The 23,854-nt window shown below is 57.9% G+C and overlaps 1 protein-coding gene across 3 annotated transcripts in view; it reads right to left on the bottom strand.

Annotated features, from left to right (window-relative positions):
- Window positions 1–7,864: 7,864 nt before the first annotated feature.
- Window positions 7,865–23,854, bottom strand: part of RUNX3 (RUNX family transcription factor 3) — a 65,326-nt gene continuing 49,336 nt past the window's right edge. For all 3 annotated transcript variants that reach the window (XM_078073621.1, XM_078073622.1, XM_078073623.1), the window contains 2 exons: window positions 16,027–16,185; window positions 7,865–10,943 (listed from right to left, as the gene is read on the bottom strand). In XM_078073621.1, the coding sequence (XP_077929747.1) occupies window positions 10,414–10,943; window positions 16,027–16,185 (689 nt within the window). In that variant the 3' untranslated portion in view covers window positions 7,865–10,413. The remainder of the gene's footprint in view (window positions 10,944–16,026; window positions 16,186–23,854) is intronic.

Genomic DNA, 23,854 nt, shown 5'->3' with positions numbered 1-23,854 from the left:
GCTAGAACATGGAAGCAACCCAAGTGTCCATCAACGGATGAATGAATGAGCATAATGTGTATCCATACAACAGAATAATATCCAGCCTTAAAAAAGAAGGAAATCCTGTCATATGTCAATGTGGATGAACCTGAGGACGTTATTCTAAGTGAAATCAACCAGTCACAAAAGTACACGCACTTTGTAATTTCACTTATATGAGGTACTTAGAATAGTCAAGATCATAGAGACAGAAAGTAGAATGGTGATTGCCAGGAGTTGGGGAGTTATTGTTTAATGGGGATAGAGTTTCATTTTGACAAGATGTAGAGTTCTGGAGATGAATGGTGGCGATGGTCACACGACAATGTGAATATATTTAATGCCACTTAAGATGGCTAATGTAGACTTAAAGTGGTTAAGATGGTAAATTTTATGTTATGTGTATTTTAACACAATTAAAAGCACCCACTAGCATTCTAATCACTTAATAAATAGGTCAGAGTATTATTCCCAAGTGTGGTATATGCTGCTTCCAAATTCAAAGAGGCCAAAGAGGGTGCCTTTAAACAATAGATTCCCTCCAAGTTCTAGAGGTCAGAAGCCTGAAATCAAGGTGTTGGCAGGGCCATGTTTCCTCTGAAGGCTCCAGGGGAGAATCCATTCTTTGCCTTCTCTAGCCCCTGGTGGCTCCAGATATTCATTGGCCTGTGGCTTCATTACTCCAATCTCTGCCTCTGTTGGCACATTGCTTCCTCCTCTTCTCTGTGTATCTCTTATAAGGACATTTGTCATTGGATTTAGGACCTGCTCAGATAACCCAAGATGATATCCTCATCTTGAGATCCTTAAAGACCCATTTTTTCCAAATAAGGTAATATCTACAGGATTCAGGGATTAGGACATGGATATATCTTGGGGAGGGGGGCTTTTTTTTTTTGTCTCCTGCATGGTAGAAGAGGAAAGGTACAACATGTGTTTTGTCTCAGAGGTGACAGCTCCGTGTGCCTCAGCCCCTTGGGTCCTTGATATCTTCATCAACATGATGGACCCCTGAATCTTCACAAGGTTTATCTTCTACCCTCTGGCACACATGGTCTTGCCCCTTCCTGCTCCCCAGATTCACAGCAGCAGGGGAAGGGGGGCATTGGCCTATGAAGGGGATGTGGGTAACTTTCCAGAAGCTTCCACTACAATGTCCTCGATAATCTTGACATTCCACGGACATCACCCAGGTCCATCATGTGGACATTGCGTGAGTATTGGCTGCTAACAGTGCACATCTGCCCCTTTCTCTGGAGACCTGCTCTCTGCCCAATAGTAGGGATCTTACCAGGGAGGTTCCGTCTCTCCTGGGGATCGGCAAGCCACAGTCTGGCTGACCGACACTGGAGTCCAAAAGGCTGGCTCTCGGTGGGGAAGGGGCACCTCAGTGGTGCCGTTCATGCTCCAGAGGCCCCTGGGAGACCAGAGTGAGGCCAGTCTCCAGCCCAAAGACCTCACCAATTAGCTCTCTCCCCTTGCTCTGTCCCCCTTCCCTCATTCCACTCCTGAAAGCCCACGACCCACAGATCCCTACCTCTGGATCTGCCTCTGGGAACCGTAGCTAAGACGGTCACTGGCCATGATCTGATGGGGAACAGGGCCTTAAGAGAGCCCCTGGGCAGGGCCAGGAAGCTGTTCTGTGGCCCCTGCCTTGTCAGGGCCAACGGCTTTGCGGGTGTGCCCGCTGGAGAAACGGCAGCAAGCCCAGCAGCTGAGATCGGGCGGTCCCGTGCTGTCCCCTCTTCAGAGGGACCCTCCCGGCTCCCAGTCTTCCTCCAGCTCACTCTCCTACTTTATTTTTTACAGCCCCTATTACTCTCTGAAACCAGGTGACAGATTCGCTCGCGGCGTCCCTCCGGTCCGAGGGCCTGGGACCCCGGTGCCTCCACAGCTGGTTCTCGGGCACCCAGCACGCCCGGAGGTGCTGAACCAACACCCAGCGAACGAGTAAAAGAGCAGGCCGATGTTCTGTCACTTAAAGTGGACAGAAGGGAAGAATTTGGGTTTTCTGCGGAGATTCTAAAGCTAAGGCCATTTCTGGGGGTCACGGGGGTGGGAGAAACCAGGTCAAGGCAGGCTGTCTTCCAGGTGCTGAAAATCCCCTCCGCCCGGGCCAGCCCCTCACTGGCCGGGCTTCTTGTTGGGTCTGGCGCAGACCTCAAGGAAACATAACATTTTTAATAAAACCTCAGAGTCAATAAAGCCGAATAGGTCTCCGTGCCTCTCTTGCCCGCCCCAGCTGTTGACTTTAGAAGTCAAGAGGTTGGGGTGTTGCCCAATCCCCGTGTAGTCCAGGGAGATATAAGCGAGGAGGGCCTGGCCCATTTTCTGTGAAAAAAACACAAAACAAAACAAAACTCACTGGGCCCTGGAAAGATTCCACCGCCAGCCAGAATCAAAGGTCCATTCAGAGCGACAGAACTCCTCACATTCGCTGCTAATGAAAACCAAATTTCGCGTCCCTCTGAGCATTTCCAGGGGCTGCAACTGGAAGGGGCCGCCATGGAGCTCTTGGCCACCCCTCCTGCCACCAGGAGGGCCCCGCCGTGTTAAAATCGTTTTATGATGATATGGGCCTCGTATTTTTCTAATTTCAGGCGTTGGTGATTTAGGACTGACTTGTTTTCATGAAAAAGAAATAGAACTTGTGCGAGGCCACCTCGGCAGACAGCCCCCCTGTGTGCGGGTCCTGGGGGAGTGAGCCCCGTGGCCCGCCTCCAGGGAGGCCTCGTTCACGGGGCGTCCTCTCGGAATGGGGAAGGATGGACTGGGGGGTCACCAGAGGGTGCAGAGACACGGATTTCCGTCTTTCGATTTCCTGCTTTGTGACTCTCAGAATCACAACCCAGAAAGGCAGACACATCACTCTCAGAAGCAGAGAAAAGGCCATAAAACCTTGAGTCCTTTCTGCTTCTGCTTTTTATTTTATTTTTTATTTATTTGAGAGAGAGAGAGCACAAGCAGGGGGAGAAGCAGACACCCTGTTGAACAGGGAGCCCAATGTGGGACTCGGTCCCAGGACCCTGGGATCATGACCTGAGCTGAAGGCAGATGCTTAACCGACTGAGCCACCCAGGTGCCCCATCTGCTTCTACTTTTTAAAAGAAGAGACCAAAAATTAGAAAATGATTTCTTTTTCCTTTCTTTTTCCCTTTGATGATCAGTCTTTATGCAAATACAAGCCATGGGGCACAAACCCAGGTGTGCAGGAAATAGCGCCTTTTCCCTGAAGTCAGTTCTTACTTTGAGTTTCCAATACCTTCAGCTGATGGGGAGCAAACAACCTCCTCAGGTATTGCTCTGCCCTCACTAGAATTGGGGGGGAATTCTGTTCTTGGTCCTCAGTTTCCTCATCTGTAAAATGGGGATAGTGATGGTATACACCTTAATGAGTTGAGTTTTAAAAATGGCAAAATATTTGGCAAGCAGTATTAGCTGTTGTTGTTATTATTTCAAAGATAAATGCACAGAGAAGGCACCAAACCTAGCACGGGGTTATCAAGGAAGGCTCCCTGGAAGAGGTGATGCCTCAGCTAATGTCAAAAGCTTCGGTCCAAACCCAATCTTGAACTCCTCTGCCTGCATATTTAGGGTCTAGAAATTTAATAATATATGATCCCCCTGACAAATGTGCTCATTTTGGAGAACTTTGGAAAACACCAAAAAATATAAAGAAGAATATGGAAAACAGTTATAACCCCATCCTTTCAGTGATTTCATTCTAGATTGCTTTTGTTTCTATCTTTAAAATGCATTAATTGATATACTGTTATACAATGTATACCTGGCTAGAAAAATGTTTATTCCTGGAAAAGTACATATTTATAGAAAATAGAGTTCTGGATGGGGGAAAAAAAACACTGAAAATATTAACAATGCTTATCTTTGGAGGGGTGGGATTGTGGGTGATTTTTCTTGTGCCCTTTTTGGTGATCTGTATTATCTCCCTTCTCTCCCGTGACTATGTATTATTTAGAGCAGTTTTTTCATTTATTTATTTTTGAGAGAGACTCTTAAGCAGGCTCCACACCCAGCCCAGAGCCCGACTCAGGGCTCGATCTCACGACCCTGAGATCATGACCTGAGCCAAAACCAAGAGTCAGATGCTTAACTGGCTGAGCTACCCAGCACCCTGTTATTTAGTGTAATTTTAAAATGTGATTTTACAGTTTGTAATACATAGAACTTGGGAACCTCAAACTCAAGGTCTTAGAACTATTACATCTTCAGGCCACAGAGGAGAGTGGGGTGGCTGGACCAGACTCTGAGCCCCGAATGCTTTAGTCTGAGAGGCTGCCTGTGGCCTTGGGTGTGGTGGTCAGGTGGTTGTCATGAGGCAGGACAACCTGTGGGGTGGGAGGTCAGGGAGAGGGCAGGGCTGTTGTTTTTGCACAGCTGTCAATAACAAAAACTCTTATTGCAAACTCTTATTGCAACCTTGTCTCCGGTGGCTCCTTCAGAGGCTATAACCCTGAGAAACCGAGAAAAACAGAGCTGAGGTTTAGGTCCTGGGGTCCTTCCTGTGACTTCAGTGTTAAAAGTGCCTTAGGAACGCTTTGCTCCTCCTCCTGCCATTTTGCACAGGCTCTGCCCTCCTCTGCCTGGACTCTTGCAGTAGCTTGTGAACAGGTCTCTGCACCTGCTTGCAGCCCACATTCCACGCCACCACGGTGCTGTCCCCTCCAACACACACCTATCTGAATGTGCCGCCACACCTCAGCTTGGCTCCCCAGTGTCTGCAGAACCAAATCCCCTCCGACTGGCCGCCGGCCCCTGTGACCTGGGCCCCCCTGTCTCCGCATCCTGTTGCTGTTACTCCGCTTTCCCCACTGCCCAGCTCCCGTCCTTCAGGCCCGTGCACAGGTGGTGCCCTCTGCTTAGATGCTTAGATGCGGCCCAGCTGCCGCATCTCTGCCAGGAGAATTTCCTGATCTTTCCATCTTGTCTCATCCACACCATGTATCCCATGGGTCAGCACACTTGTTTTCCTGCCTGTCAGCCCTCTGTGCTCCTCAAGAGCGTGGCTGTGACTTATTTGCCATTTCTTCTTGCTGTCTGGCAGCTGCTGGTACGGTGGGGCTTGGGTCTATGTTTGGCGAATGAGTGAACAACCCTGGCCAAGGCCTTGCAGACATCAGGCCGAAAGAGCAGCGTGGGGTGGTGTGGCCCAGATAGCTGCCACCCATTAGGACACCAACGAGGCCACAACTGTTTCCAGCAGTCGGCGTGGGCACAAAGTGGCTCCAGAAAACTGGCTCTGGGGCTGTTCTACTCCCCATTCCCCTGAAGCCTTCCTCCTGGCCGGGCTCAGGGCAGGCTTTCTCCACGGGTCAATATAAATATATAAAACAGCACGAGTTTAGCTGCAAAACTAAAAATAGGAAGCCTGGAATCCGGCCCTCCAGGCTCCTCTAGCCGCTGGACCACACAGGTGTGGATGCGGATGTTGGGGGGTGCGGCCCCTCCCCCTTCCAGCTCCCCGGCCCTCGTGGGGAGGAATGGGGGCACTCCGGGTTTCCGCAAGGAACAGTTCATTCTTTCACTCTGGCTGCCCCCACCCCCATTTGTTTGACAGCTCATTTCATTTACGACCCCAAAACGAACCGACCCACTGACGTGCCATCCCCTGCTCACGTGGCCAAGCGGGTACCTGGTGTGGCTGAGAGCTGCCCCTGGGCCATGCCGGCGGAGGAGGGGGGAACCTGGGTGCCTGTGTTTATGGGGTCTGCGTCTAACCCTGATCCTCCCCGGAATACCCCCTGCTGGCCCCCCAGGAGTCTTCTAAGACCCTCACAATATTCCCCTTGGGCACGTGTCACTGTGTCGGGCCATAAAATCCTGCCGGGACATCCCTCTCAGAATACAAGCCAGGGCCGTCCCTATGGCCGGAAGCCCTGCAGTTGCAGGACTGCTCCGAGGGGCAGTGCTTTGTCTGGGGGCCACATCCCCTCTCAGGAGGTGCTCAGCACAGCCTCGTGCCCAGGAGGCCACCTCTGGGAGCCCCAAGGCCTGCACTGCCGCTCTCAGCCTATGGCCAGGCCAGCCACACACAGGCTGTGGGGCGGGCGTGGGGTTTGGTGAGACTGTAGGCCCCGCCCAGCCCAGAGCAACTCCTGGAGCCTCCAAAATGGAATTCTGGAGGCCAACGGGCTCCCAGACTCTGGGACAAAATGGCCTCTTCATCCTGGATGGACTGCTTCATGTCCTGAGCTCCTGATGGCAGCTCAGGGGAGGTGGGGGCGCCTGGCCAGGGCTCCAGGACTCTGGGGTTACCGAACTAGGGATGTCAAACTTTCCCTCAAGCCAAGTAAACGGCTGTCCCAAAGCAGGGCCTTTAGTGATCATGGGACCTGTGATTCCACTCACGCACTGGTACTCGGACACAGTATAGAGTAGAAGTATGAATAGAAAAGGAAGCTCAGAGGGGGACAGGGACCACCCACTGCCACACAGCTAAAGGGGGAAAGCAAATCGTTCTTCCAACCAAGACATTTCCCAGGCCCTTCTGAGGATGAAGCTCCCAAGCTTAGGAAGTCCCACTGAACCATCACCCTGAGGGGACCTTGCACGCTCCCCATCTGCTGCCACCTGCAGGCCACTGTGGTTACTGCAGCACCGCCCCCACAGCCCTCAAGCTCTGTGATCCCCCGCACCCCCCCAGGGCCAAGTCCCAGGACTTCTTCCCGCCTCAGTTCTCGTCTTGGATGATGAGATGAGCTGGGTGCGCTGGTCCGTGCCTGCTGGGGGAAGGCGATGGAGCTTTGAGTCAGGGGCTCTAGAGGTCACAGCTCGTCTCCCAGCAGCCGTGGCACCAAAGTGTGGCTGGGGCGCAGGGGCTTGAACTGTGGCCCCCTCCCAATCTCCACAATTGCCTACAAAGTGACCCCAACTCAACCCATTTCTGGAAGCAGAGTGTTGGCCTGTCCAGGACCAGCCCTGCTCATGCCAGGTAGACGCCACCCGAGCACACTCAGAAATTCTGCAGCTGGGGTTCGGGGCTTGCTGGGAGACAGCCTGCCGCCCCTGGGGCCCAAGGGGTGCTGTGGGGGCAGGGGCCCGGATCAAGGGTTTAGGCCGAGGAAAGGGAAACTTCCTGTCGGGTGTTGGGTTTCAGGCAGACCGACCTAACGGAAAGGGGCAAAGTCTTGGGATTAGTTTTGAAGTATTTTCATTAGAGAATAAGGTCTGTTCTGTGAAAATTCACCCCCTCAGGTCCCACCTGGACAGGCACGGGCGGCCGGGCCTCTTCGCTGGCAGGCACCGAGACAGGTCCCCCCGCAGTCACACGCACAGCGCCCGCCGTCAGCCACAAACACCTCTGGGGAGATGGGAGGCCAGGTGACACCCTCTCTTTGCACCTTTACTGCCTCATCTGCAAACGGGGGGAGCTGACCCAGCTGCCTGCTTTGTAGTTCTGATCTGCTGCTAAACTGCTGCGGGCCCAGCAAACACAGGCCCTGGGGCGGGGTGCTCCCTGAGGCTGTGCTCCCTCCACCCGCCTCTGCCCCCGCCCCACTCCGAGCCTGGGGAACAAGATGGGGTACACTGCTCCTTCGGGCTACTTGTGAGTCGTGGTGGCACCATGAAGACCTGTCTGACGTCCCTCTGGGGTTCCAGCCACACCAGGAGGAGGCCGCACTTGCCCAGAGCGGTCCCCGTGGTCATTACTGATGGAGCTGGATGCAGGGAGGCCAAGGTGCTGGAGGTCTCCAAAGCAGTGGGTTTAGTCCTGTTCCTGTCCCCAGGCCCTGCCCTGTTCCTCCTTGGCCACGGTGGGAGAGCCCCCCACCCCCACCCCCACGGCTTCCAACCCCATACACACAGCCCTAGAAGTCTGGCATTGGGATCCTTCAACACATCTCAGAGTTATATTATTGTAACAAATCAGTCAAAATTCCATTTTACAGTTAAATAGTACAGAAGACAGACAGTTTACTGTACAGCAAGTTGTGCATTGAAAACAAACATACTAAGCAAATTATAGTGCAAAGCAGTTTCCACCCTTCCCCCCCTTCCCAGCTCTGGGACGGTTTCACTGAAGATGTGTGTGTGGCAGGTAGTAACACCTCGACATGACAGTATGTCACAAAGGCTCTGTGCCCACCACCACCAAGCTTACAGTAATATGGTATCAAAACCCCTCCGTTTCCTTGTGCTTTCTAAATCAGTGTGTTCGCCGAGGACAACTTTAAAGCAGCCTTGTAAATAAGGACCATTCCTAGCAGCCCGAGCCGTCTGTACCCACTATGGGCCTTAAAAACAGACTCGGCATGGCTGTCATCGCTTTTAGTCGGCGGGGGTGGGGGGGGTGGGGGGGAGATCCATTTATTTCCTGTCTCTGCCCCTACCAGGCCTTGGCTATCAGGAAGGGCTAGTAATCCGGAGTGGGGCTACAAAGTGCTGGGCACTGGGAACCCCAGGGCGCCTCCCACGCAGGCCTGGGGCCAGTCTGCAACCACAGAGAACAGGCGTGAGGGAGGTACCAGGGCAATGGATTTGTAGCTGCTTCCTGAGAAGGGGTGGGAAGCCCCCCTGGGTGCAGGGAATCAGCAGGACACCCCAGCAGCTATCTTGAAGAGATGGAGACTGCTTTTTCCAGTGAGGACAGGACCAGAGAAACTGCAGCGGGAGGGGTTTGAGTGAGATCACCACAAGGACTTCCTAGCTCGCCGGAGTGTGTATCCGGTGCGCATCATCTGGTTGCTGTTACAGGTCGGGGGTGGCACGGCAGGCCGAGAGCTATCACAGAGACGACAAGGACGGAGGGCAGGTCGTCACATCCACAGAGGATGTGGCTGAAACGATGACTGAAAACCACACGCTGTCTAGCCCTTACGGGTTTTCTTGTCCTTTCCACTTGCGTCTTTTTAGAACTAAACTCAGACATGAGCATCTGTGCAGCCTGAACCCCTGGGCAGGTCCTGCTTTCCCATCTGCAAACTAAAGGGGCAACACCTCCCCCCTGAGGACAGGGGGTGCTGCGCCGAGGCTGGCCAGCCCTTCGGTCCCGCCGCCCCGCAGCCGCGGCTCCCCACCTCTCCAATTCCTCTTGGGCAAATGTCTGCGAGCCGCAGATGTGAGCTCTAGCGTCGCCTGGGGTTCCCTTGGGTCCCCACCAACGTGGGCCTTCGGCTGGAAGTTGGTAGGACGCCGGAAGGCCTTACAATGCCACACTCTCTGAAGGCAGAGGGGCTGCTGGTCACTACTGTAGGGCTTTACCTCTAAGAGACCGTGGGTTTGAAAATGTTTGATGCTTCTTATTCTAAAATCAGCTTTAAAAACTGGTTTTTGTTCAAGCCTGCTTTTGGAGCACAGACTGGTTCAAGATGGAGTGCTGTCAGAGGCTGGAAGATCTGGCCGGGCCTGCCCACAAGGCTGGGGGTTGGGGGTGTGCACAGCTTGGCTGGACCGAGGTGGGACAGGGTTGCTGAAATCTGACCCTGTGACCTCTCACCCCGATGCCTTCTGCTAGGACCTCTCTGGTCCCTGTGCTCTTTCTAAAAATGGCAATTCTGAGACCAGCCAAGGAGGGGGGTGAAGGGGGATCCCTGGCCCTCCACCAAGAGAACAGAGGGTGAACGCCTTGGGCTGGTAAAGTGCACGAGGACCTGTGTGCAGGTGTTTTTCCTGGTCTTAGGGACCCGCTGCCATTGGCTAGTCTCTGGGGCCTGGGACCCGCAGACAGCTGGGACAGGGTGGGAGGCTTTCAGCTGTTAGGAACTCTAGGGAGCAGAGCTGGGTGGGGCGGGGGGCGACTGGCTTGGGGGTCTTCTCATCCCATCTCTGCCAGCGACTTCCTGGGGCCTCTGGATGGGTCCCGTCCCCATCTATACAATGAGGGGAAACCCCCTCAGGGGCGGGGAGACCTTCCAGTTCTGATTCAGTTTGCATAAATGCTGAGGGAGGGCTGGGCCCATGGGGTAACAGGGTCTCTGAGGAAGGGGAGGGGGTGGGGAGGTCTTTCCAGGGCCCCGTGGGTCAGACGCAGGCCATTTGGGCAAATGCCACCTCTCTCTGGAACAGATGGTCTCTGCCCCCAGGGGACCTGGGCCCTGTGACAGCACCGGGCACGGCTGGGGACAGCCAGGTTATTCCAGGGGAGGTGGCAGGAGGATACCTTCCCACAGGCACGTGGGATGAGATGAGGATCTGAGCTATAGGGCAGCGGCCTGAGGGAGGTCCCTACCTTTCTGTACAACGACGTGGCTGGACTAGATGCTCTCAGAGCCACCCACCAGCTCCGGGCCCCAGGACTCGTGGACCCTGGGCCCATGATTGGCCCGGAGCATAAGTCCCATTCCTGCCCCGAGCCTCCGAGCCGGGCCAGCCACTTGCCGGGAAGGTTCGTGGGGTCCCTGCCTCCGCCTGGAGCCGGGGGAGGGCGGGGGGTCAGTAGGGCCGCCACACGGCCTCGTCCATGCGGCCCGGCGTGCTCAGGGCGGTGGGGGAGTTGCTGTGGCTGCCGTCCGCCTCCACGCTGTCGCTCTGGCCGCCCAGGCTGGGGTTCATGAGGTTGCCGGCGGCGACAGACGCGCTGCTGGTGCACGAGGCCAGCATGCGGGTGGGGGAGCGGTCGCCCCCGCTGCTGCTGCCGGCCACCATGGAGAACTGGTAGGAGCCGGAGGATGCGCCGTAGTAGAGGTGGTAGGGGGACGGGTTGGCCTGGAAAGGCCCGCTCTGGTTCTGCGGGGCCCCCGGGTAGGGCGGCGGGAGGTAGGTGTGGTGGAAGCGGCTGGTGGCTGGCATGCTGGCCACGCTGAGGCCGCCCGACGGCGTCGCGCTGTAGGGGAAGGCGGCCGACATGGCGCCGGGGTAATGCATCCTGGGGTCCGGGAAGCGGCTCTCCGTGAACGTCTGCAGCGCCGGGAAGGAGCGGTCAAACTGGCGGGGGTCGGAGAAAGGGTTCAAGTCCGAGGTGCCTGGGGGACAGCAAGGGCGACAGTCAGCCGCAGTCTGACAGCACCCCAGGGGGGCCTCTTCAAGAACGACCTTGGGAGGGGTGCCTGGGTGGCCCATCGGTGGGGCGCCTGGCTCCGTTTCGGCTCAGGTCATGATCCCAGGGTTGTGAGATCGAGCCCTGCGCGGGGCTCCATGTTCAGCAGGGAATCTGCTTAAGACTCCCTCTCTGCCCGTCCCCGCTGAGCACGTGTGCTCTTTCTCTCTCTCAAATAGACAAATCTTTTTCTTTTTTTAAAGATTTTATTTATTTATTTGATAGAGAGCTAGCACAGCAGGGGGAATGGGAGAGGGAGAAGCAGGCTCACAAGGAGGGAGCCCGACGCGGGACTCGATCCCAGGATCCCGGGATCATGACCTGGGCCGAAGGCAGACACTTAATGACTGAGCCACCCAGGCGGCCCAAATAATTAAAAAAAAAAAAAAAAAAAAAGAATGAAGCGCCGGGGCCCTGGTTCACCGGCCAATTGCGGGGAATCCCTGCTTCTAGATCTGCCTCCGCTCTTACTGCCCTGGGCTGCTTGCAGGCTGGAGTCTGCCCGACTCGGAATGCGGCCCCACCTGGGAGGCAGGTGAGAGCAGGTGCCTGGGCCATGGGTGGCCTTGGAGGCCTCCGTGGGCACGTGGAGAAGGGGGAGGACTTTCCCTTCTCCTCATGGAGTCCTCTTTACAGCCTAGCAGTGCAGAAGCCTGTCCAGGGCATGAAGGTGGGCCCACCTGGGCTGCTGGGGGTGTGAGGAACAGCTTCTGCCTTCCTCCCTCCCTGTTAATAACTGGTAAGACTGTGGGTATGAAGAGAGTCTCCAATGGTGCTCTGAGCTTGGGAGCTGGAGCATGCTTTTACAGACAAGGAAACTGAGGCCCAGAGAGAGAGAGACTGATTTTCCTAATGTTGCACAGGAAGGACTGGAGCTCATCCCAGGGCCTCTGCTTTCGGCTCGCTGCTGCTGGGTGTGCGTACCTCTCCTGCCCAGGTGGGGCTCAGGTAGCTTCCAGGAGCTCCTGCTGGTGTGGGGGCTGGCCCCACAGCCGCTGTCTGTCCCTCACCCTGGGCCTGTGTCCCCAGGGCTGTCCTGTGGGCTGAGGCTGACAGGGGGCCAGACAGGGAAGAGACGCCACCTTCACCTGGCTCAGCAGCAAAGTGAGACAGCAGCCGGAGGGGCTTGGTGGGCCGAACACGCCTTCACACGGAGGGACCCGGCGTCCGGCCCAGGCCCTGCCCTAGTTCCTGCAGGTATGGGTCCTCACTGGACTCCCAGACAAGAGCCTCTCAGCCTCTGCGCCCTACTCGTGCAGTCACAGACCCCCTGAACTCAGCATTCAAAGGGGCACCAGGATTGAGTCTAACCCCTTCAGTAGGAAAACTCAGGCCTAGAGAGGGTGAGGCGCTTGCCTAAGGGTCACACAGCACACGACCTGGCACAGAATCCTAGGGCTCAGGTTCTGAGCTCTGGAATGGGCCTGACAGGTAGCTGTCCTGTCTCTGAGGCAGCCCAGCACGGCACTTAATCCTGGTTGTGTGTTGTGTGTATCCTGGTTGTCCGACACTTATGGTTGTGTGTCCTTGGGCAAGTCACTTAACCTCTCTGTGCATGTCTTCCCACATGAAAAATACAGACAGTAACAGTTGCTAGGGATTAAATGAGTTCCCACATGTGAAGTGCTTAGACCCACACAGAGTAGAGGCTCCGATGAGGGTTTGCACTGTGCACCGGCTGGAGCACCTCTTGCTCTGAGCACCCGAGAGAACTGGCCCGTGCAGGGCCCTGCAAAGGGGGGGTCCCTGACCCTGGGCTTTCCTTGTACCCTGGCAGAGGGGGTGACTCTGGGCAGCAGTAGAGAGGTGGATGATCCCCCAGTGGTGGTCCCGAGGGCAAGTCTGTCTGGCCCCAACCCCTCTGTGCTACCCCCACCAAATAGGACTCAGAGGGAGACCTGTCCCTGTCACGTGGCCAGCTCTACGTGGGCCCTGCCTGCTCTGAGGCTTGGCTAAGGGTGGCGAGCTGCAGGTCCCCTCAGGCCTCTAGTTTCCCCAGATCTGCCTGAGGTGCTGTGTGACCTCAGGTGACCCCTGTAACTTCTCAGGGCTTTGGGATCTTCCTGACTCCACTGGGGCTGTTGCCTTAGCAGGCTCTGGTCTGGTCCTGACTGTGAATCAGCACGGAACAACGCTCCCAGACTCCAGGTGGGTGGATGGGGGGGTCAAGGCACCAGATGACTGGGGCCTTCTGGAACATCTAGTATTCTAACAGGTCCCCTGGCTGGTCAGTGCTGCCCTGGGGTGTAAGGGGTCAGAGGTGCCTGGCTCCCCGCCTCAGCTCAGCACACCAGGGCAGAAGGCCTTGTGGACAGCGCCTGGCTCCCCGAGCAGAGCCAAGCACGAGGTTGACACCCCCACTCTGAGCCCAGGAAGTGAGTGCCGCCCACGCGATGGGAGCCCCATCCTCCAAACAAAGGAAACTCAAGCAGGGACCCCAGAACGTGACAGTAGGGCTGCAGCCCAGGAAGCACAGGGCCCAGGAAGCCCAGGGCCATGCAAGGTGGACCCGGGCCTGGTGCGCGTGGCCCTTGGAGTTCCCATGGGCTGTGGGCCTGAGCTGGGCTCACCCAGACTGCCACTGTCCTCTCCTGCCTCACTGCCTGGGTGGTGGGGGAGGGCCTGCCCTCAGCACCCCTGTGGCTGCTACCCCGCACCCCCAACCCAGTAGCCCCAGGAAACCCGAGCTGGTCGGCTGAGGAGCAGCCAATCCCAACACTGGAAGGAAATGTTTATTTTCTTCTCCAAATTGCCCCAGCTGCTGCATGGTGCCTGAATGAGGCCTTTGAGCTGCGAGAAGCCCCCACCGTGGGCAGCCACAGCCGAGGGGGCCGGGGGCTGGCGTCTGGAGGGGTCGGGGCCTCGGCACTGCTTCCTAGTGACCAAAGCCAGGGGGTCAAAGCTATTAAGGGGCATCGACAGAAGAGATGGTGGGGTGTCCTGAGGGGGATCCCCAGGACAGAGTCTGAGGGCAGAGGCTCATCCCACCACAGGGGGAATGCCAGTGAGGGGGCCCCAAACCCGGCCCTGCCAACACCCCTCTTCTTCCCACATTACAGATGAGAATACTGAGGTTCAGAGAAGTGAAGTAATCTGCCTGAGATCACAGCCGGGGCCTGGCAGAGCCAGATCCCTAGCCAGGTCCACCTGACGGCAAGGTTCACTCCGGACAGCACACGCCCCGGAAGGGGGAGAGCTGGCTGGGGCAGAGGGCCACACGGGCTGCCCGTGGGTGTGGAGGGACGGCCTGGGGGCCCTGCCTCAGGATGCTGCAGAGGGGAAGGGCTGGGTCAGCCACACCCCCTACAGGCCCAGCCTCCTCTCCTCCCAGCCCCAGGGTGGAGGCAGGGCTTCTGGCCCGGCCCTTAGTGGCCGGACAGGGGGCGGGTAGGCTTGCCTCAGGCTCTGTAGGCACCGATTTCTAAGCCGTGTCCATCAACTGTGGCAGGGGAGAGGTAGGTGTTCCTTCCATGGGAGCTGCTGCACAGGAAGCCATTGTTCACCCTCACCTTCTAGAATCTGGGGCTCCCAGGCCGGGCTCCAATACCCCCTGGGCCCCAGCTGTGCCCATGGCCAGCGTGTCAGGCCAGTGTGCCTTGACAAGGGCTGGCCTGGGGGAGACGGGAGCAGGGACAGCTTTCGGGCAGGGGCGGACAGGAACCTGGAGAGCAGATTACCTCTCCCGGTCTCTGGAGGTCAGACCCCCATGCGCAGGCCCCCCGGGGCTCAGAACCACTGACTGTCTCAAACTCACTAGCCCACGGGTCTCTCCTCACCCTGGGGGCTCAGCAAGGCCAAGAGCAGAAGCTTCCTATCCTGGAAAAGAAGGGACCGTCTCTTCATGCTGCAAGGCCGTATCAAGACCCCGGCCACTGCATCACGCCTGGCGCACGTGGCAAGGGCTGGGGGCAAGGCCTCCCTTAGCGGAGGGCCCCAGTAAGCCCCAAGCTCATCCTGGAGCATGGAGAAGGAGGTCAGCTCGCACCCCCACCCCGGGCTCTTCCTGCTTGGGGCCCCCTTGTCTGCACCCTCAGAAGTGCAGGAAGTTCCTGGGAGCAGGTGTGTGGGGGACTTCGGACCTGGTCATCGATGGGCTCTGTGACCCAAGAGTGGCTCTTAATCTCTTGGGCCTCAGTTCACTCCTCTGCTAGATGGGTTGTAAGCAGGCCCTGCAGGAATGGCACTCTCGGCACTTCGGATGAGGGCTCTCTGCCCCACTGGTCCAAGGGCCCACCCCACACAGGCTCCTGTGCTCCAGCCTGCTGGCTGAGAGGGCCCGGAAAACGGAGGAGATGCTCCTCACTGGGCCATGTATGGACCTGCCCCGGGCCAGGCATGCGTCTCCTCTGCAAGGCCTCCTCGTGCCTGCCGCGTCCCCCCAGGCAATGGGGACACAGACGCTGTCTGGGGCCTCAGCTGAGAGGCCGCCCTCGTCTTCTCTGTTTGGGAGAAGTCTCTGGGCCAAGGGGGGACTTTCCCCAGGAAATGCTGTGTGTGTCCAGGGCTGCACCATCGCCTTGCTGTTTACAAACGCTGTCCGAGTGCTGTCGTGGCCTCAGAATGTCGCCCCAGCCCTGGGCAGAGGCATCCACCACTGCCCCTCTTTCGGAGGGCTCAGGAGGGGGACACGTGGGGTCCACAGGCTCCTTAGATAAGTCATGCCCCAATTTTAACGGGTACACTATGGGATTAATACCCATGTCCCTCAGGAGACCGTGAGTTCCTGGAGGCAGGGCCTGTCTATTCATGCTGATCCCGCGCATGGCACGTGGTAGGCGTCTGTACATGTTTGCTGAGTGAATGAATGAAGGGCCTAGCCCAACTCTGGGCACACAGTATCCCCAGGAAACATCTGTAGGAGCCAATGAGCAAGAGCGCCCTCTTTCATCAAACAAGGCAGTGCAGTGAATGACCTTCAAATGAGCCTTTGGTCTGGAGAAGCAGGACCACGTCCAGGGTCCCGTCCACCCCCCTCCACCCCCCGCACCCCGGCTCCCCCTGTGCCGTACCTTGGATGGGGGTCTGGGCCTGGCTGCTATAGTGGCTGGTGGTGCTGATTGAGCCACGGGGACTGGGCGTGCTCGGGGTCACCCGCATGCGCAGCCGTTCCAGGTCCCCGAAGCGGTCAGGGAATGGCTTGGTCTGGTCCTCCAGCTTCTGCCGGTGCCCTGCAGAGCATGGGGAGCCCATCAGCAGCTGGTTCCCGAGAGTCTCAGGGGGACAGAAATGCCTCACTCTGCTGGGAGGTTCTCCCTGAGGTCCAACCTGAGACCTCTGCAGGGACAATCCTCAGGTGACTACCAACCTCTTTGCTGAGGTTCCCACAGGCTTTCTGGACAGAGAGTGGCCACGATGTGCTGCCTTGGGGCTGCCATGATGGTCTGTCTCACCCCTGCCTGCTTGAGTAGGAATACACGTGCTTCTACCTGAACCTCTACAATCCACTGTGCAGAAGGGGAAACCGAGGCAGCAGGTCTGTGAAAAGTAGCTCAAGGGGGCTCCTGTGGGACTAGGGAGAGAACCCAGGAGTGCTGCCACCCTCTGCCTCCCAGTGTCCCAGAACCCCCACTCCCCACATCTACAAGAATAGCGGGAGGCGGTCCTGCAGTGTGACAACCGGCTGCTCCAGCCCTGAGCCACCCTGGGACCCCCAGGGCGCGCTTCTCCTCTCCCCGCCTTCGGCCTTTGACAGAAGGGAAAATCCGAGGGGATGAGAAGAGGCCTGGGGCACTTCTGGGCGGGGCTGAGCTCCCGCCTCTGACTGGAAGCTGGGGACAGGGGACCAGCACCCCTGGCTTGGCGCATCACACCTAGACAAACTGCTAGCATTTCCCATGACTTCTCTGCCGGGGCCCACTCACGAGGGGCCCCAGCTTCGTCTCCTGGGCCCCGGGGGTGTGGGCAGGGTCGGGCTGCCACGCCCCTGTCTCTGCGGCCTAGCTGAGGCTACCCTCACGGCTTCCGAATGACGTCAAGCTTGCGGGGACTCCCCCTCCCTTTTTCAATTATTCATTTTATATTTCACAAGCAACACATGAACCGCTACAAAAATAAAAGCATTACAGAATTACAGGTCAGGCTAATGGCTCCTTTGACCCACCCTAAACCCCTCCCCAGAAGCCCCCACGTGGTCAGTTTGGTGGTCTTTCTTTCCAGCCTTTTTTGGTGTCACAGCATGGAAAACATGGAGCAAGTTTCTCACAGAACCTCTTGAACGCTCTCAGCCTGGTTTGTCATTCTCTAGCTCGCTTTTCCAGGAGCACATCCCAGAGTCCCACCTCAGTTTCCTGATCTGTAAAATGGGGGGAGTAACCCAGCCCCGTGGTAACAGCGCAGTTCCCGCTACACCTTGGGAGCCCTCCCTGGGGCACGGTGAGGGCACAGCGAGGAGGAGGAGGACCAGCCACTAGCCAGCAGATGTCCCTCATCCGGCATGTCACAGCCCCAGAGGCCACAGCTCACTCAGCCCGTCATCCTCTAGGATGGATGATTAGGCTGTTCTCACATTTCCTCCGCTATTCACATGCGGTACTCTCCAAAACCACCCTCCTCACACCTCTTTGTGTCTGGGGATTTCTCCAGCACAGACACTAGAATGGGCTGATCAGCTAGACACCAGCCATTAGCCTAACATCCGAGGCTGGACCGTTCCTCTGCACCTGACCCCGACCCTGAGGCAGGAGGCCAGGCAAACAGGGCGGCCAGGTTCTCTTTTTCCAAAGAGAATTGCAGCTCAGAGAGGTGCAGAGGCTTGCCCTCAGTCACACAGTGAGGAAGGGAGAAGGATGTCCTGGATCTGGGATCCCTTGGAGAAGCATGGGGAGCAGCTAAGGGAGAGGAAAGGCTTGCCTGAGTCCTCGGGTCTGCAGTGACATGCCAAGTTTTCTGGATTGACAAGGAGAGAAGAGAGAAGTAGGTGGGAGGGAAAATAGAAACCCTCACTGTTCTTCCTGAGGCCTGGAAACATGCTGGGGGCCTAGAAAAGCATGAAATGACTAGTGACTGCCCTTGGGAATGAGGAAACAGAGTTGGAGGCCTCAAAATGGGTTTGATTTCTGATTTTCAAAATGGGGATGCAATGGATTCTGGCACCAGACACGCCCAGGCTCCCTGCCCATCCCTGCCTCAAATGGGCATCCCAATGCTCTTAGAGATGAACCCGTAGTCCTGGGAGCCACAGTGGGCTCAGCAAGTCATCAAGAAGCAGGAACCCACTTTCTCCTCGGAGGACGCCCGAGGCGTGGAGCCCAAGGGACACTGTCAGCTGGGATGAGAACACTCGGCCTCCAGCCAGGCCCCCCTGGGCTGCCTCCCAGGACCATTGGTAAGGGGGCAAATGGAGGCTGGGGTGACTTGAGCTGGAGCTGGGGCTGCAGACTCTGATGCCTGTGGGGGCCAGGCAAGTCACGTAAGTGAGGCACACGGGATGGTTGGGGAGTGGGGCAGACTGGAGAGGGTGTGTCTTGCAGAAGGGGTAGGTGCCACCCGGTCCAGCTGGCCAGTGCCCTGATGTGGGTGGGCCCAGTGTGGTCAGAGCTCCCCGTTTACCAGAAGAAACCTGCTTTGATGTGAAATCTTTACATGTTGGCAATTAATTCCAACACTGAAAAAAAAGAAAAAGAAAAAACCCCAAAACCCCCAAACCAACCTGTAGGATGTGTCCTGCTCACGGGCTGCCAGTTTGCAACCTCAAAGTTTGAGATTTCATTTTCTGGTGGGTTGGGTAACTTTAGCCAACTGAGGACTGCTTAACAGAGACCCCTCGGGAGGTGGTCTCTAGGGGGGTGTCTCGGGGCTCAGCCCCTTGGAAGACATGTTGTTGACACGACTGTGGTGGCCCCTGAAAATGGCGGGGTGATGTGGACAAGCTGGGGGACAAACGAACTCAGAACAATGTCAACAGGCAGGAAGTCGGCCGGATAGACGTGGGGGTCTGCAGACTGACCTGCGAGCAGCCTGGGTGCAGAGGTTCTGGGTGTCTCAGTCAACCACAAGCTTGACGTGAGCCAACGGGGTGCTGCCAGGACAGCTGCAGAACCTCAGGCCTTGTCGTTACCGTCACTGGGGGACGAAGTCCTGTCTCTGAGTCACGCTGTGTACCAATGTTCACACTCACGCCCGCAGCCCAGCGGAAGGAGGGCAGGGTTCCCAGCCAGCGTGGGCTCAAGGACGGGCCTGCCGCCTGTGCGCCCCGTGGCCTCACCCGAGTCCCCGCCCCCCTGCAAGCCGCGGTGTCCCCTTCGCGGCCAAACAAGGTCTCCGAATGCGCCCCGGCCACACGGGCCACTTGTACCCCAGCGCATGCCCCGGGAGGCAGGATTATCATGCCCACATCAGAGACCGGGACGCCGGGGCCGCGGTGGTGAGTTGGACACAAAGCCGGGACGGCAGAGCCAACACCGGCGTGCAGACCCCCGAGGCCAAGTCCACAGAATGTTCTTCCTCCTGACAGTCTCCTTTTTGCTCCCACTGTCCAGGTGGGGCTACTGAGGCTTCCGGCTGAGATGTGCGCCAAGCGGTTGGTTTGGGGTAGAAATCAGGTCATCTGGCCCGAGAGCACGCCCTCCACCATAGGGGGCTCTGCTTCGCCAGGGCCACGCTTCCTGGAGCAGGGCCGCCCTAACAGCACTCTGCGACTCGCCTCCTTGCCGCTGTGGGACTCCGGGGCCACTGCCAGGGAGGGGCCGAGGGAAGCTGAGGTGGCTCCACGTGGCCAGGGCGCCAGAGAGTCTCCGAGCCACAGGGCCCCGGCCGTCACATTTGGAGCAGAACGGAACTTCCTGTGCCCGAGGAGAGACGGGCCTACAGAATAGACCTCTTTCATTTGGCCACCCACAGCGGGAGCGGGCTGGGAGCTCTGGCCCCGCTCACGTGGCCACCTGGGGCCCAGCTCTGTCACACCGTGCCTCAGTTTCCCCTCCATACAGCTTGCTCACGGAGGCCCCTCTAGCTTTGAAAGTCTCCGGCTGACGCTTACAAAGCTCAGCCCCTGGCCATCTGAGGGCCTCCAGAAGGAGAGAAGGCAGGGCTGCCTCGACCGCACGGCTCAGCCCCCACCACCCACCTCCTCTTGTGCTGCTCTTCCCGGCGTTTCTCAGGTAGTCCCTCACACCTCAGAGCCACGGCGCAGCGGGAGCCCCTGCCACGAACGCTTCCCTGTCGCTCGGGGCTCACCCCAAGGGCCTCTCCCCTGCAGGCAGACCCCCCGTCCCCGCACCGAGCCTCTGCAGCACCTCCACAGGCCCCCAGCAGGAGCTAGCACGACCGGAAGTAAAACCAGCCGCCAGAACTCACGGAACGCTTCCTCCGCTCCAGCGTCTAAGTCGTCCACATGCCCTGCCTGGCTTCACCCTGCACCGTCCCTATTCTGCAGGTGAGGAAGTGGAGGCTGGTTGAGGGTCAGCGACATGCCTGAGGTCACGCAGATGGCTTGAGGCCATCTTCTCTTCCTGGAGGCCATCCTGCTAGAAAGGGGCCTGCCTGGGTTTTGATCATCAGGGCCTCCAGACAATGGGTGTTAGGGCCCAGCCCAGGCCCAGGGCCCAGACCGGCTCTCTGCAGGCCCAGGAGGGTGGGCCTGGGGAGAAGAGGAGAGGGTTTCAGTGGACGCCCCCAGGAGCCCTGCCCTGCTCTGAGGCTCAGGGCTGAGAGTCCAGCTCTCTAACCATGCTCTGCTCTCACCCACCAAGCCCTTCTCCTCCTCTGGGCCTCAGCTGCCACACCTGCAACGTGGTTTCCCTACCGTCTAGCCCCCGAGGGGAGGATGAGCTGCAGGACAGACCCCAAGTGTTTAAAAGGAAAGCACTTTGCAGGGAGGATGGGGACCACCTGAGTAAGGCCCCACCTGGGCCCACCACACCTGGCCTGGGCTACCTGTCAGCCTCCAGGAGCTGGGCTCAGATCAGCACACCCCTGCAACACTGCCTCCCTTCGTGCTGGGACCCTCACTTGTGGAAGGGCGGGTCCCAGTGGCCCAGGCCTGTACGAGCCAGCTCTCACCCACTGGCGATCAGGGGTAGGTCACTCTCCCCCTCGGGGCTTCAGCTGTCTCATCTGTAAAATGGAGATCCCATTCTGACTCCCGAGGGTGTGTGGACATGCTGCAGGAATTAGATGGGCAAGATGGGCAGTCTAGCCTTGGCCCTCAAGGAAGGTATTCTGGGCTCCACAGTTCTTCCTTACTGGTCTACACAGTGAGGGTGCCCAGCCTCGCAGATGTTTGAGGAGGATCAGAAGAAGGGGAATGAATGCTGGGGCCCAGCCAGACTGGGTGATTCACCCAGGGTCACCCAGTGCTGGAGGCAGAAGACAAGGGCCTGGTTCTGGGTTGGGGGCTCCCTTACCGCCAGTCCCAGGGCATCCTTCATCACCACCAGCTGGGCCAGCATGGGGTCCCTGCACCTACCAGGTACCTGGTGCTTCTGGGGGAACCAGCGGGGCCATCCCCCTGCCTTCACGCTGGCCCAACGCCAGCCCCCGTGATGAGACTGGCAACCATCTCCGATGGGCCAGGCACTGTGCTAGGTGGGCCGTGCATGTCATCCACAAGGGCCACAGCCCTCTGAGAGGCTGCGACCAGTGCCCCCATTTTACAGATGGGAAAGTGGAGGCACGAGGTCAGGTCAAACCTGGAACGGTCAGCATGCTGCATGAAGCTTGGCAGCTCAGGTCTTGGCTTCCCAAGACCTCCAAGAGAGGAGTGCTATGCTGACGGGTACTGAGGCTCCACTGGCAAGAGACCAGCTCAGCCTCAGCGGGGTGGGGGAGGGACAGGAGGCAAAGGGGACGGGGAACAGGGAGAAGCAGAGCTGGGCAGGGCTCAGGAAGAGCATCGGCTCCTGGGAACAATGTGGGCCCCCGTGACGGGGCCTTCACCCGTCTGAAGCCACTCGGCCGCCTGGCCGGGCCCTGGTGCGGTCACAACGCAGACACAGCAGCCGCTGTCCGCCCAGCCGTGGGGTGGGGCACCCGGGCCCGAGGCCCGCTCTGTGGCCTGTCAGGAGATTTACACCCGACTCTTAACAACCGCGCGGACTCGCAGGCGGGTGCTGGGCCCGGGGTGGTCCGCCTTGAATCGGCCCCCTGTGAGCAGATGAAAGCTGGTCGGTGGCTGGGCAGGGAAATGGGCTGGCGGGGGGCCAGCGGGCAGGGAGGCAAGCGGCTCCCTCCCAGGGCTGCAAGTGGGGCTTCCATCGGCCTGGGGTTGATTAGGGGAAGCCGGGAGGTCTGAGGTTAACCCCTTCCCTCCTGCTGGGTGCACTCCCCTGGGGATCAAGGGGATCCTGGGAGCCGGGGGCCAGAAGCCGTTGCCTCTCTGCAATCCGGGCATCCCTCTGCCTCCCCACACCTGGAGCTGCGAACGAAACTGGGGCAACTTTAGGGCCCTCAAAGGCCCAGAGACAGGCTTAGTTAGGGTCACTTCTCCTGCCCATGCTGTCTGGGGCCCCCAGCAACCACTGGCTCTGTGCTCACTTCCTTCAGACCTCTCTGGTCAAATGTCACCTCTTTAAGAGGCCCCCACCTGGATCTGCTCCCTGCCCATGTCCCATCCGTGCACTCTCCACCCCTCCCCCCAGCTCTGTTTTTCTTCCTAAGACTTCTCACTACCTGAAATTAAGTCAGCTAATCATTCGCTTACTTCATTTATTCAACAAACAGTTACTGAGTACCTCCTAAGTGCTCATGTCTGTATTTCGGGGTCCAGGCCAGCATCTGGCAAAGCAGAGGAAAGAACCTCTGCCCCATGGAGCATAAGCACCGCTAAGGGGAGATGAGAAATAAATGAGTGAACTCTATAGCATCTTGGAAGGTAATCAGGGCTCTAGGTAAAATCAAGGCTGGTGAGTGTGGGTGGGGGCGGGGGTGTGTATGATTTGAAACAACATGTCAGGGGAGGGCTCGCTGAGAAGTTAGAGTAAAGCCTTCATTCGGGGTGGGAAAGAGCAAGCCATGTATCCGGGGGTGTCCGGGGAGGAGTGTTCCAGGGAGAGAGAATAGCAGTGCAAAGGCCCTGAGGCAGGGATGTGGCTGGCCAGTTGGAAGACCAGCCAGGAGGCTGGGGTGGCCAGAGTGGGGTGAGTGAGGCCAAGGATGTCAGGGAGGAAGGCAGGGGGTAATGAGCACAGAGCAGGTGGGGCCCTGTGGGTCGTGGTGACCCCCGCTGTTTACCATCTTTCCCCGGAGCCTATCTACTGGGTTCACTGTGGCATCCCCAGCTTCTAGAACAGTGCCAGACACATGAAAGGTGCCCAGGAAAATATTTGTTGAAATCATTCCATGTACATTTTTGGGAAGAAAGGGCCCACAGGCAAGATGCCTGAACTGCCCCCCTCTGCCCCAGGCAGGATTAAGAACTTGGGTCCTACCCTTTCAGGTATCAGCACCTGCTAAGGCTGGAAGATGGGGTGAGTGGTTCTTAAACCACGGTCCATGCCAGAATTGCTAGGCACTGGACTGCCTCCTGCCTGAATCCTGGATCCTGCTCAGCCACCTGCTTTTTTAACCAGCCCCCAGTGACTATGAGGGACACCAGCATTGAGAACCTCAGAAACCAAGGCCACACAGGCAGGAAGCCACCAAGCCAGCCTTCAAACCCAGCCAGCCACCTGGCTGCAGATCGGGCATGCTCTGCAGGGCACCAGAGGGGAACGACCCAGCCACAGAACCCACAGCTGGGCCTCAGGGATCTGTAGACTCCCACTCCTTGGCTCCCAGAACCAGCCCCTACTCCCACCCCACCCCACAGGAGGCTCAGGCCTCACATGGGGTTGGGAGTCAGCAAGCAGGAGAAAAGCCCAGAAAGGAAATCCTGTGATCATCCATGAGGGTTTGGTACTT

Source organism: Halichoerus grypus, chromosome 5, assembly GCF_964656455.1.
Source record: "Halichoerus grypus chromosome 5, mHalGry1.hap1.1, whole genome shotgun sequence".
Lineage (NCBI taxonomy): Eukaryota > Metazoa > Chordata > Mammalia > Carnivora > Phocidae > Halichoerus > Halichoerus grypus.
The sequence above is the reverse complement of the archived record's forward strand: the minus strand, read 5'-3'. Positions and strand labels throughout refer to the sequence as shown.